This window comes from Eschrichtius robustus, chromosome 2 (assembly GCF_028021215.1).
Source record: "Eschrichtius robustus isolate mEscRob2 chromosome 2, mEscRob2.pri, whole genome shotgun sequence".
In the NCBI taxonomy this organism is placed as follows: Eukaryota; Metazoa; Chordata; class Mammalia; order Artiodactyla; family Eschrichtiidae; genus Eschrichtius; species Eschrichtius robustus.
Genome location: NC_090825.1, coordinates 112,355,393 through 112,369,588, shown reverse-complemented (window position 1 = coordinate 112,369,588; position 14,196 = coordinate 112,355,393). Strand labels below are relative to the sequence as shown.

The window sequence follows — 14,196 nt, the reverse complement described above, 5'->3', positions numbered from 1 at the left end:
CTACTCTGCGGACTTATTTTCTTTCACCCTAGAGAAAAGGCATGGGACAATTTCTAAATAAAAATATTTCTTAAATTACAGCCTTAAATAATACCATGAAATATGCCATTTATTATATACCCAATAGAATAAATGTAAAAAAGTGGTATCAAAGTAGTATTATCACATTTTTTGCTTAAGAAGTATATAATTATTTATATATAAGTATAAATGCCTAGAAAAAAGTTAAAAGAAGTTATATCGGAGTGAAAGGATTACGGGTAAATAAGACCAGGTTTTGTTTTGTTTTTTAACTTCACATTTGTGTTATCTGACTTCCCTACAACGCATGTAGAAATGTTTAAATGTTTAAAAAAAAAAAAAACATACCATCATTGACTCGGTAACATAAGTTACATTTCCATCTCCTTTGATCAAGAAAGCTGACAAAAGGGTTGATGTATGTCCTGCATGAACGGCATCTCACAATTGTACTAGAGGTAACCACAGGCAATTGCTGAAAAAAAAGGACTAATTTATTAAAGGCAATGATGATCATGTCTAAAGGTCAAGCAATTAATCCATACCTTCCAAGTAATTGTTGGGATATTATAATTTTAGAGAAAAAACTAAGGTAAAAAAATGTGTCCAAGCTGCCAAACAAAAAATTATGTAATGAAATGTATTGGTTTTTAAACCCTAGTGATTTTCCCCAGGACCATTCTCATTAAATTTTGCCTTTTAAAAAGTATTTATTTTCTCATTAAAAGTTTACATTGCAAAACCAACATAGTAAATTTACAACGTATCTGTGAGCTGAATGGTGAAGGAAGGATCAATATTCTAAAAAAAATGACTAATTAAATCATTAGGAAGTTTCTTCATGTTATATTAACAGGCTACTAAGTTCTCATAAAAGAATTGTCACAAAGTAAGGTATGGTTAAATTATATTTAAATATTTTATTGGACTTTGCAATTATGCTCCTATTTAAAGTTTATCCTACGTTTTAAAAGATTTAAAGTCAAAAATCAGTAAAGGCAATACAATCCTATTACCAAAAGGAGGTTTGTTATGGGAAAGTCACTTCACTTATGGACTGATTCTCTCAAACCGTATGTGGTCACATGTCAAGGTCCCAGAGCCTTAGGACAAAAGTAGAAGGGCGTATTTTCTTTTCTTCTTCTTTTTGGAAACAGCTTCTTAAAGCAACAGAATTTCCTCCAAGAATGGAAGAACTGGGAGAATGGGTAAAGTATTTTAATGGGTAAACAATTTACAACTTGTTAAAATAGTATGGTTCATTTATTTATTTTCTTCAGTACCTCTATTCTATTCAGTACCTCCTGAATTTTTCAACAATATGTTCATTTTATCTCTTTGTGAAAGTGTTTGATAATAATATTTTTGGTTGAAATACAAATAATCGGCCAATGGTCAAATTCCTAAAGATAGCTCAAACAAATTCTTGCACTATTATAAAAAATTCCTTACCACCAAGATAATTTTCCACAAGACATTTACTTTCGCTAGTAAAACATACCACTAGGTCTTTAAAAGGATGAAGCAGCAGTCCCAAAGGAAGTTTGGCTTTATTCAGTAAAGCCTGAGTCTGAGGAATGCTAGTCAGTGTGCATCGAAATAACCTATATCAACGTAAAAATCATGTGTCAGTTGTTACCATGACTATTTTTGGACAAAAATAAAAACTTATTAAAAGGTACACATTTTAACACTGGATCAGATTACAAATGAAGTATTTCAATAGGCCCTCACAAATTTTATCCTTGTTAAATATTTAAATCCTATTCAGAAAGAAAGGGAAGACGGTTATAATCCCATTTTATATAACTAAAATATATTTTCTTCTCAACTTGTGCAAAGACAGTCTAGACTATCAAAGAACTTATTTTTCTTTATATAAATCTAGATTGCACTGGAATTTCAAGGTGATGACCCAAATTTGCATATGCAAAGTTAAGTGTATTACTGGGACTTCTCTGGTGGTCCAGTGGTAAAGAATCTGCCTTACAATGCAGGGGACATGGGTTCAATCCCTGGTCAGGGAACTAAGATCCAACACGCCTCAGGGCAACTAAGCCTGCGTGCCACAACTACTGAGCTCACGCACGCCTCAACTAGAGCCTGCGTGCCACAACTACAGAGCCCATGCACCCTGGAGCCTGCGTGCCACTAGAGAAGAGAAAACCCACTCGCCACAACTAGAGAAGCCTGTGCACCACAAGGAAGAGCCCACGCACTGAAATGAAGGATCCTGCATGCCTCAAGGAAGATTCTGAGTACTGCAACTAAGACCCGATGCAGCCAAAAATAAATTAAATAAATAAATAATAAATCTTAAAAAAAAAAAAAGTTAAGTGTATTACTGAAAAGCTCAGTTTTGCTGAAGGTTTTAAAAAGACTATTTAAAAATAACAAAATTGGGTTTCCCTGGTGGCACAGTGGTTAAGAATCCGCCTGGGGCTTCCCTGGCGGCACAGTGGTTGAGAGTCTGCCTGCCAATGCAGGGGACACGGGTTCGAGTCCTGGTCTGGGAAGATCCCACGCGCCGCGGAGCAACTAGGCCCGTGAGCCACAATTACTGAGCCTGCGCGTCTGGACCCTGTGCTCCGCAACAAGAGAGGCCGCGATAGTGAGAGGCCCACGCACCGCGATGAAGAGTGGCCCCCGCTTGCCGCAACTAGAGAAAGCCCTCGCACAGAAACGAAGACCCAGCACAGCCATAAATAAATAAATAAATACTTTTTTTTTTTTAAAAAGTAAAAGTCTATTAATTTAAAAAAAAAAAAAAAAAAGAATCCGCCTGCCAATGCAGGGGACATGGGTTCGAGCCCTGGTCTGGGAAGATCCCACATGCCGCGGAGCAACTAAGCCCCTGTGCTACAACTACTGAGCCTGCGCTCTAGAGCCGCGAGCCACAACTACTGAGCCCCCGTGCCACAACTACTGAGCCCGTGTGCCACAACTACTGAAGCCCGTGCACCTAGAGCCTGTGCTCTGCAACAAGAGAAGCCACTGCAGTGAGAAGCCCGTACACCACAACAAAGAGTAGCCCCCGCTCACCACAACTAGAGAAAGCCCACGTGCAGCAACGAAGATCCAACGCAGCCAAAAATAAAAATTAATTAATTAATTAATTAAAAAAAAAAATTTAGGGACTTCCCTGGTGGTCCAGTGGTTAAGAATCCGCCTTCCAATGCAGGGGACGATGGTTCGATCCCTGGTTGGGCAACTAAGATCCCACATACTGCAGGGCAACTAAGCCCATGCGCTCTGGAGCCCACACACCATAACCAGAGAGCCCACGCACTCTGGAGCCCGAGCGCTGCAACTACTGAGCCCACACGCTCTGGAGCCTGTGCACAACGACTAGAGAAGAGCCCACACGCCGCAACGGGAGATCCCACATGCCACAACAAAGATCCCACATGCTGCAACTAAGACCCAATGCAGCCAAATAAATAATAAATTTTTAAAATAAATAAAAAATAAAAATAACAAAATTCAATTTACCAGAAAGTCTTCATATACACTTAAACTCACAATCAATTTTAAGAGAGAAAAGAGTATTATAATTATGTTGGTTATGAAAAACAATTTAAAATGAGAGCAAATAAAGGATTATATAGAATCAAGTCTCTGTCCTTTGGACTTTGAAAATATAATGTAATCACCATAATGATAATGAATATCATAGTCCCATTAGAGCTGATAAGAGTAGCTATCAGATCAGGGGTTACAACTCTATTTCTTGACTTAGAACATTTCAAATATCAAGTAAGCAACTAACAAAGTGCTGTTTTCTGCATGCAGAACTACTTTCATAAATTAATACATTTGTATAGCTTGTTCGTAACACATAAAGCTCAAAAAAAATCTGGAAGAATTTTAGAACAAGTAAAATGTCATATTTAATAAGAAGCGCTGTTTGAAGCCTTACTCTGGGTTACAGTTGAGTTTCTGGATATCTTCATGCAAATTTGGAACGGGAGGCTGCAAAGGTGTCAATGGAAGCATGTTTCTTTCTTGAAGTAGATTGATAACCCTTAGCCCCTCTGGATGTAGACTTAATCCACTCATGCTTGCAGGTAAATGATTAGCACCTAAGGGAGTCTAAAGATACATAATTTCAAAGTAAGTAGCCTTTATAATGTCTTCAGCTGAAAAGAGAAGAGTATAAGGACTTGGTTACTTAATTTCTCTCTAAATAACAACACTGTAATCTAGATTTCCTGGTCAATTTTTTGGTTCTGGAGATATATAACAGGACAAAGGCCTTATGAAATATTCATTACCATTCTAACTGGTTAAAAATGTTCATTATACCTTCCTAAAATTTTTCCATGTGAATACAGTTTAAACTGAAGTGGAATACAGGTAAAAACACAAAAACAAAAAGTATACCTGAGTAAATGCCTGTGGACCACTTGGATAATTCAAGGAAGAGGGTGGCATTCCTGTTGTACTAGGTGGTATTGTGTTCTGATAACCAGGTGGTAAGGAGGGATATGAATATCCAACACTTCGGCTCATTGTAGGATTCTTATTAGTAAGCTGTGGTGTTGCTAGAAACAAGATAACTTTTAAGTTCTATTTTACACTCCAGAGTACTTTAAATCAACACACAGATCCATTAAATTATAGAAATTATAACTCCAAAATCCTTTGGGTAATTTAGTACTTTCATTCATCAATTTTGTAAAATAAAACAAACACTAGTAACAAAGTAAGAGCAATGATTAAAATCTAGCTAAAGTGGACTATAGCTGTAAACACAAAAATAAGTTTAGTATAATTAATTTACTCTCATATCTCAAGTCATGTACTAAACTTTGTATTCAGACTAAAATTTAAGTCAAAACAACTTTAATTAAAACATACTAAATGTTCAACTGGATAAGTAAATTTAAATAGATTTAACTGACAAAAATACTCTTCGGTCATAACATAATAATAATAAAGCCCATAATCCCAATCCTAAAGGGGAAAAAAACCTAACAAAAAATCTAAATGCATGGAGATAAAAAATGCTAACAGTAGGTATCATTGTGTGACATAATTATGAAGTTTTCTTCTTTGTTTCCTACAAGGAACACATATTAAAAAAAACAAAAAAACTTTCATAGCATCTCACCCAAGAAGCCACCGCCTTCAATTTCATCATAACTATTGTGAACCACCATAGATCCATTATTGGTATTTGGTATAATACCTAAGGAGGAAGTTTATTAACAATATTTAAATTAGAACCATTATTATAATTTTTGCAAGATTTGAGCTAATGTCTAAAATTTATGATAACTTTCCAAATGACAAATAGTTTAAAACCACAGCCCAGGAAATGTGAAATGTTGAAATAAAATTTTCAAACAATGTTAAGATTTTAAATATACAAAATATACAAAAGTTTCAAATAACTTTATAAGCTTCCAAAAAGAATGGTACTTTGTGTAGTTTATAAAATTATATACTGTCTGAAAGATTTTACCAGTTGTGAGAGCAGCATTAAAAACTTCTAAGGAGCAGTACGCACTAAAATAAGTCACCAAAATCAATACTATTTAAGGATGAAATAAATTTATGAGGATAAAAACCTTTTTTTAAAAATATGTAAGTAAGTCAGAAAGAAAAACAAATATCGTATATTAACGCATATATGTGGAACCTAGAAAAATGGTACAGATGAACCGGTTTGCAGGGCAGAAATTGAGACACAGATGTAGAGAACAAACGTATGGACACCAAGGGGGGAAAGTGGTGGGGGTGGGGTGGGGTGGGGGCGGTGGGATGAATTGGGAGATTGGGACTGACATGTGTACACTGATGTGTATAAAATGGATGACTAATAAAAACCTGCTGTATAAAAAAATAAATAAAATAAAATTCAAAAAAAATAGAATACAAGAAAATAAATTTAAAAAATAAAAATATGGAACAGAGTAGAATCTAGAGTTAACTTTAAGGTGATATATATTAATTAGAACAATTGCTTTGGTCTGGCAAACAACCACTAAAATGAATAATAAAAATTTATCATTAGGTACCTCTGCTATTTATTAGCTCTAATTTGGGTACAGAAGAAACTAAAATCAATGAATAGCATCAACCTCTAGCACCTAAGTATAAAGGTGCTAACTTTTAACAGTTTTAACACCAAATAGATAAGTTTAATAGTTTCAATAAAGTTAGTAACTCCTTTCCAATTCTCAAGACCACCAGGTCTTTAGCCATGAGTTGATACAGAAAACCTTAGTAAAACTGTTTTGTAGAAACAAACAAAAACATTGAGCATATTTTTAGTTGGTTAAAAGTTTAAATACTTATTGTAGCTTGATATTCAAAATTATCACGTGGCAACCAGTGGGACATGGCTTTATCATTTTGTTACTCATTGTTAACACCATTCTTTTCAAATTATACACAGGTCAGTTTTTTCCCTACTAACAATACTAAAAAAAGGAAATGGTAGAAGAAAATACAAAAATGATAATATTGATTATATTGAGTAGTAGGATATGAGCAGTGGTTTTTTCCCCTCCTCTTCTGTTTTCCTATTTCCAATCTTGTTGCAATGGTTATATTACGGCTAAAATCAAATTTCTTACTTTATAAAGTATTTTGTTTAAATTAATAAACTTATATGTTAAAGTTACCTCTGAAGACAATGCTTTAAAACTATAAAACATCAAAATGTTTGTATATTTGACTTTTTATTTAGGCTCATAAATATTTGTTACATTTACAGTAAGGATGGCAAGCAAAATACTGCTTCCATAAAAAAGGGCCAATGTATTAAAAGGATAGTTCTAACATCATGTCCAGAAAAGCAAAAGTTCCTCTCTTGCCTCCCTCTCCCAATAGACATGTAACTTTATAGCCATGATTTTTAAAATCTGCACAGCAACAAAAAAAGTCAACAGTGATCCCAAAAGCTATTCCACAGCCCAGAATAGGGCAGTGGAATACCGAGAAACTTTTTTAAACTCTAAATTCCTGAGGAGCATCCCTAACCAAAAAAACTAGATTTTCTGTTAGAATATGACTTGAATGCACGGAATTCAGATAATATTCATCTTTCCACCCTGAGTCAAAACTTTAGGACGTGACTTGGTTTTTGTCTTGCTTACCTTCTTGGTTGCTAGCTGAATTAAAGGTGGGCTGGGGCACAGCTCTATGTGTTGATTTCTGAGGCATAAGGGCCCTCACTGGAGGTGGTCCTCCAGTTGGAGGGGGCCCAAGAGGAGCTCCTGGTTGAAAAGTGGTAGGCAGAGGTGGATTCACTAAGGGGGGTGCAGATCCTATGGAAACAGTGGTTTTTCACATGTCACTTAAGAACTTAAGAAAAAAGCCAAAACGGCCTTTTACCGAATCTAAGTAACTTCCAAATCTATATTTCAACTACAAACCAAAAATCACTAGAAATAAGTTAACTTCCCAGATGAATGACTTTCTAATTTATATGCATACTTTACACATTTCCAAGTCTCTCCTACCATAAGTCTTACCTGTCAATTATTAAAGCAGTATAAAGTCAGCATCAAATCACTTATAGAGTAGATACAATGCCCTGTTTATTGATTAATTTTTCATTAACTGGTCACAGTTTCAACAGCCCACATCAAATATTCCAGTAGAAATTAACATTAATAAAACTTTATGAATACCTATCAATATAGTCCATTCACTATCATCAATTAGGTTTAGAGTTAGCTTTCTAAAACTACACACTACTGTGGTTATCCTAAATTCTCCAAGTTTTATTTCATTTTGTTTCATTTTTTGGGGGGTATATCCTGTTAAAATAGATAATAAATGTGTACACTGTTCAGTGTTTACCTAATAATAATTAAAAGTAGTTTACTTTCAATAATTGCTTAAATACTATATTAAGAACGCTCCCTAGGCTTAAAAATCAGGAAATGATCCAAAGTTTACGTATAAACCTTATGAAACACTGATATCCAAGAGGTTTAAAAGTACCCATCAAACTAAACTAAGAAATGACATGGTATTTGTCCTTGTATCTACCAGTATCTCACTGCCTCAATTTCACCAATTTTCTATTAGGACAGTAAGTTCTGACTACTGTAAAAACATTGTCAGTTACTCTTGGGGAAATTCTTCTGTGTGACATGGAAAGTTCCAAAACCCACAACCACCTGTTCATTCAAATCAATAATACTGCTTCCACCTTCTCATTTGCCAAAGAGGAGGAACAAAGTCTACAAAGTAGATAAAATACTACTGATAATACTACTGATAAAATACATGTGATTTAATTTTTCATTACAAGACTTTTAATCCTCTGAATTTGTAAGTGAAATAGGTAATAAATTTTACATATAATATATTCTACCTGTATTTTGTAAAACCCTGTATTTTGTAAAATCAAAGGAATAAAGACCCAAATATGAAAAATTTCAATGTTTCTTCAATACTGTTCAATTCTCCAGGGCCAAATTGAAAAATGATCTCCCAACAAGACTAATCAGTGCCCTGTTGTCAAAAGTGAAGACAAAGATTACTGCCATGTAACTCCCTTATCAAAGAAGCACCCATACATATCTATGGCAATAGAGACAAGTCAAAGGAACAAAAGGGCAAGGTACATTTGCAACTCAGCATGAATAAGAATGTTTGATACATCTGGCCACAAAGATGTAACAACCTAATGTTTAACAGAATACAAGTGAGCTGATAGAGATTTTTCACAGCTTTAAGAGGAATATTGTTGAATCCAGAATAGGCTACATTTCATAAAATAGACATTATTTTTTCAAGTTGAATGACTCTTATTTAGAACACTAATAGTTAGAGTTTCAGAATCTGCCTTCTGAGATCCCTAAAACTAATTACATGCTAAAAGGCGTCCCATTAGAAAAAAAAGTCAGAGAATTTTAATATGCAAATTAGAAATTTGCATAACTTAGATACGGGGGTGGGGGGGAGTTTTAAAGATTTTTTTGATGTGGACCATTTTTAAAGTCCTTATTGAATCTGTTACAATATTGCTTCTGTTTTATGGGTTTTTTTGGTTTTTTGGGCGCAAGGAATGTGGGATCTTAGCTCCCTGACCAGGGATAGAACTGGCACCCCCTGCTCTGGAAGGCGAAGTCCCAACCACTGGACCACCAAGGAAATCCCTAGATACAGTTCTGAGATCAGACAATCAGGCACCTACTAACAATGATGAAAAAACAGAGGTAAAAACTGGGGAATTTTTTTAGAGTTCTCATTAAGAAAAGAGAAGGGCAGTCATACATTTCTTTTAGGTTCATTTTATTAGTTTATGTATATTTCTTTCCCCTTCTTTTATATAGAAACCTTCGTAAGTTTTGGCACTTCCTTATGTCTCTTTCACCACATCTGTGCTGTAATCAAGGTGCTCTACCTGAGGGCTTCTGTTACAGCCAAAAAAATATTTCAGATTATTGATCACGTGCTTTTTAATGAGAGGCTACACCTACTTTTATTTATTTAATTTTTTTTTTAAATTTTATTTTAATTAATTTATTTTTTATTTTTGGCTGTGTTGCGTCTTCGTTTCTGTGCGAGGGCTTTCTCTAGTTGCGGCAAGTGGGGGCCACTCTTCATCACGGTGCGCAGGCCTCTCACTGTTGCGGCCTCTCTTGTTGCGGAGCACAGGCTCCAGACGCGCAGGCTCAGCAGCTGTGGCTCACGGGCCCAGTTGCTCCGCGGCATGTGGGATCTTCCCAGACCAGGGCTCGAACCCGTGTCCCCTGCATTAGCAGGCAGATTCTCAACCACTGCACCACCAGGGAAGCCCCTACACCTACTTTTAAATAGTACCTTTTCCCAACCTATTTTCTTGTGGCTTTGGGAAAATTATTCAAGCCTCACATTTCTTATCTATAAAACCTACTGCTGTAAAGATTAAATAAGATAACACACATTAAAGTTTGGTAAAGTGCTGGAAAATAACATTCAATAAATGATACCTATATAAATGTTACCTAAAAATGTTACCTAAAATGTGACCTAAAATTCTATATAATAAATGTTACCTTAATAAAGAAGTGAATGTTCATTAACTTCAAGTGATTGATGCTCACTCATGGTGTCAAATGAATAAGAATAAAAGTAATCAGAAGGATTTTCGGTCTAACAATTATGGATCAGAAGATCTCTCCAAAGAAACTAAGTTTCTAGAAGCAGCCTTAATCTTTACAAGTCCAAAATGCATTCACCAGGGCCAGTGGCTAGTCAAGAGGCTAAGAAAAATAGTTTCAGCAGTTAACAAACTACAAAACTAATGAAGTGCATGTAGTATCTAGATGCAGAAATACAAATGAATATAAAAAGGTAATGACTGATATTACTGTTTCACTTGGAAACTTTTACTAGTTCATTTCCTTGAGGATGTCTGCTGAGCAGAATCAACCTGCAGATCCCAATACAGAATCCGAAATGCTTTTCAAAGTAACACTATTAATGTTGATAAGTGTTTAAGACAAATTTTAATATAAAAAAAGGGAATAGTGAAACGGTTAAATGAACCTACTTTTGAACCATATATGACCAAGCACTGAGGTTAAAAAATAAAATGATCAAAGTCAGTCCAAGAGTATATAGCTTTCTTCCCAAATTGATGTAGATTCAGCACAATCCCTATCAAAATCACAGCTGTCTTTTTATTGCAAAAATTGACAAGCTAATCCTAAAATTCTTATGGAAATGCAAGGGACCTAGGACACCCAAAACAATCTTGAAAAAAAACCCAAAAAGGTGGAGGAGTCAATCTTTCCAAATTCAAACCTTACTACAAAGCTACACTAATCAAGATGTTTAGTACTAGTATAAAAATAGACATATAGATCAATGGAATAGAATTCAGAGTACAGAAATAAACCCTACATTTATGATCAACTGATTGTCAACAAGGGCGTCAAAATTATTCAATGGGAGGAAGAATAGTCTTTCCATCAAATAGTCCTGGGACAACTGTAATAGCCACATGCACAAGAATGAAGCTGAATCCCTACCTACTAACACCATACACAAAAATTAACTCAAAATTGATCAAACACCTAAATGTAGGAACTAAAGTTATAAAACTCCTAAAAAAAAACCAGAGATAAATCTCTGTGCACTGCTTTCTGACCACGGATGTGCTCAATAATACTCCTCACTCCAAAAGTACTGTCTGTTTTCACCTGCCCTTCCAGGATTCTCTGGTTTCTGGAGCCAAAAATTGTCTATGCCATAACAATTAGACAAGCCAAGCCTTAGATCAAGTCCAAAGAGAGACCACAGGGATTAAGCTTCCCTAGAATACAAGATGGAAACCCATTAATAAAAGTAATGGCCAGTACTTAAGTAAGTGGTTCTGCATGCATACCTGAAACCCTGAAATATCATGGGTGACTCAAAGAAATTCAGAGGATACCTTCAAAGGAAAGAAGCAAAGCAGAAACAATCATGATTTTAAGTTGACCCAAAGATTACAGAAGTAATCTATTTAAAGATTAACAATGATCAAAAATATCAATAGCCTTCCATATGATTTTAAGGTTGAAATAATAATTTAAAAACATTTAAACAAGCAAAATTTTCCCATCTCTACATTTTAAGCAGTCCAATAGGAACTCTACCTGATTTTATGAAGTCGTTTTGAAGTGAAGTATCTCCAGAAGAAACATATTGAGGACTTGTCAAATTTGTATTCCCAGACATGGTCGGTTGGGATGACGCACGAGGACAATGGTTTGTCTGTGACGAATAGTTATATTGCCAATTCAAAGGTGGTGGTATGTTGGCTCCAGGAAGAAAGCTACCAGAAGGCATTGGTGTAGCAGCTGGGTTCTGAGAAGTAGGTAGTGGCATTTGGGGAACAGGACCACTACGAAGTGAAGGTGTCACTGGATTAGAAGCCACAGATGGTCTATAAACAGTCTGTCCAGGTCCCTGATAATTACTTAGTGGAGAAACAGTCTGGGAACCACCAGAGTTAGACTGTCCAGGGACTGGATTCAAAGTCTTTGCTGGTATTAGATGAGGGTAGGATCCTGGAAGCTGAGAATTATATCCTTGGCTCACTGACACTTGTGAAGACATCAGTGCATTTTGGACAGGACCTTCCAATAAGAGGAGGAAAAATTAGTTTTACAAACAAATAAAGCAATACTTTAAAAAATACAGTAAAACATATGGTGCTCTTACAACTCAACAATGAAAAGACAAATAACCTAATTAAAAATGACCACAGAACAGATGAATGGATAAAGAAGATGTGGCACATATATACAATGGAATATTACTCAGCCATAAAAAGAAACGAAATTGAGTTATTTGTAGTGAGGTGGATGGACCTACAGTCTGTCATACAGAGTGAAGTAAGCCAGAAAGAGAAAAACAAATACCGTATGCTAACACATATATATGGAATCTAAAAAAAAAAAAAGGTTCTGATGAATCTAGGGGCAGGACAGGAATAAAGACGCAGACGTAGAGAATGGACTTGAGGACACAGGAGGGGGAAGGGTAAGCTGGGACGAAGTGAGAGAGTGGCATGGACATATATACACTACCAAATGTAAAACAGATAGCTAGTGGGAAGCAGCCACATAACACAGGGAGATCAGCTCGGTGCTTTGTGACCACCTAGAGGGGTGGGATAGGAAGGGTGGGAGGGAGACGCAAGAGGGAGGAGATACGGGGATATATGTATATGTAGAGCTGATTCACTTTGTTATAAAGCAGAAACTAACACACCATTGTGTAGCAATTATACGCCAATAAAGATGTTAAAAAAAAAAAAGAGCAAAGGCTTTAAATAGCATTCAAATATATTTCCAAAGAGGTAAACAAATGGCCAGTAAGCACATGCAAAAATGTTCAACATTATTAGTCATTTAGAGAACTGCAAATCAAAACCACAATGAGGGACTTCCCTGGTGGCTCAGTGGTTAAGAATCCGCCTGCCAATGCAGGGCACACGGGTTCGATCCCTGGTCCAGGAAGATCCAACATGCCACAGAGCAACTAAGCCTGTGCACCACAACTACTGAGCCTGTGCTCTAGAGCCCAGGAACCACAACTACTGAAGCCCACGTGCTGCAACTACTGAAGCTCGCACACCTAGAGCCCGTGCTCCACAACAAGAGAAGCCATTGCAACGAGAAGCCTGCACACCACAACGAAGAGTAGCTCCCACTCACCACAACTAGAGAAAGCCCGCGCGCAGCAACAAAGACCCAATGCAGCCAAGAAAAAAAAAAAGAAAAAAAACCCACAGTGATATACCACTCACACCAACTAGGATGGTTAAAAATAAAAAGCTGGAAAGTAACAAATGTTGACAAGGATGTGGAGAAATTGGAATGCTCATACATTGCTAGTGGAAATGTAAAACGGTGCAACTACGTTGGAAAATAGTTTGGCAGTTCTTCAAATGTTAAACATAGTTACACAATCCAGCAATTCCACTCCCCGTCTGCATAAAACCTTGTACACAAATGTTCATAACATCATTATTTGTAGTATCCAAAAAGGAGAAACAACCCAAATGTCCATCAACTAATGAACAGATAAACAAAAGAGGCATAACCATACAATAGAATATTATTTGGCCATAAACAGGAATGAAGTACTGATGACATGCTATAATACAGACGAACCTTGAAAACTTTATTTTTTTTTAAAGACTATTGAGATTATTAATGTTTTGGGTTTTTTTTTAACATTTTATGTTTATTTGTTTATTGATTGCATCAGGTCTTAGTTGTTGCTCGTGGGATCCTTCGTTGCGGCACGTGGGCTCTTCATTGCAGTGCATGGGCTTCTCTCTAGTTGTGGCACACAGGCTCCAGAATGTGTGGGCTCTGTAGTTGCAGCACACGGGCTCTCTAGCTGTGGTGTGTGGGCTCAGTAGTTGTGGCTTGCAGGCTTAGCTGCCTCGCGGCATGTGGGATCTTAGTTTCCCAACCAGGGATCTAACCGGCATCCCCTGCATTGCAAGACGGATTCTTAACCACTGGACCACCAGGGAAGTCCCAACTTTATACTAACTGAAAGGCATTAGTCACAAAAGATCATACACTGTATAAATCATTTATATAAAATGTCCAGAACAGGAAAACCCACAAACGCAGAGGTAGATTTGTGGTTACAGCAGCTGGAAGGAGGGAATGGGTAGTAACTGCTAATGGGTATCGGGTTTCTTTTTTTGGGGTGATA

At 36.3% G+C, this 14,196-nt stretch overlaps 1 protein-coding gene across 1 annotated transcript in view; it reads right to left on the bottom strand.

The window, feature by feature from the left end:
* The window catches only part of SEC24A (SEC24 homolog A, COPII coat complex component), a 60,563-nt gene that overhangs the window by 34,947 nt on the left and 11,420 nt on the right, over positions 1-14,196 (bottom strand). The window contains exons 2-8 of the mRNA XM_068535914.1: positions 11,613-12,095; positions 7,128-7,298; positions 5,135-5,212; positions 4,405-4,565; positions 3,941-4,113; positions 1,523-1,625; positions 370-496 (exon numbers count right to left, since the gene is read on the bottom strand). Of these exons, the coding sequence (XP_068392015.1) occupies positions 370-496; positions 1,523-1,625; positions 3,941-4,113; positions 4,405-4,565; positions 5,135-5,212; positions 7,128-7,298; positions 11,613-12,095 (1,296 nt within the window). The remainder of the gene's footprint in view (positions 1-369; positions 497-1,522; positions 1,626-3,940; positions 4,114-4,404; positions 4,566-5,134; positions 5,213-7,127; positions 7,299-11,612; positions 12,096-14,196) is intronic.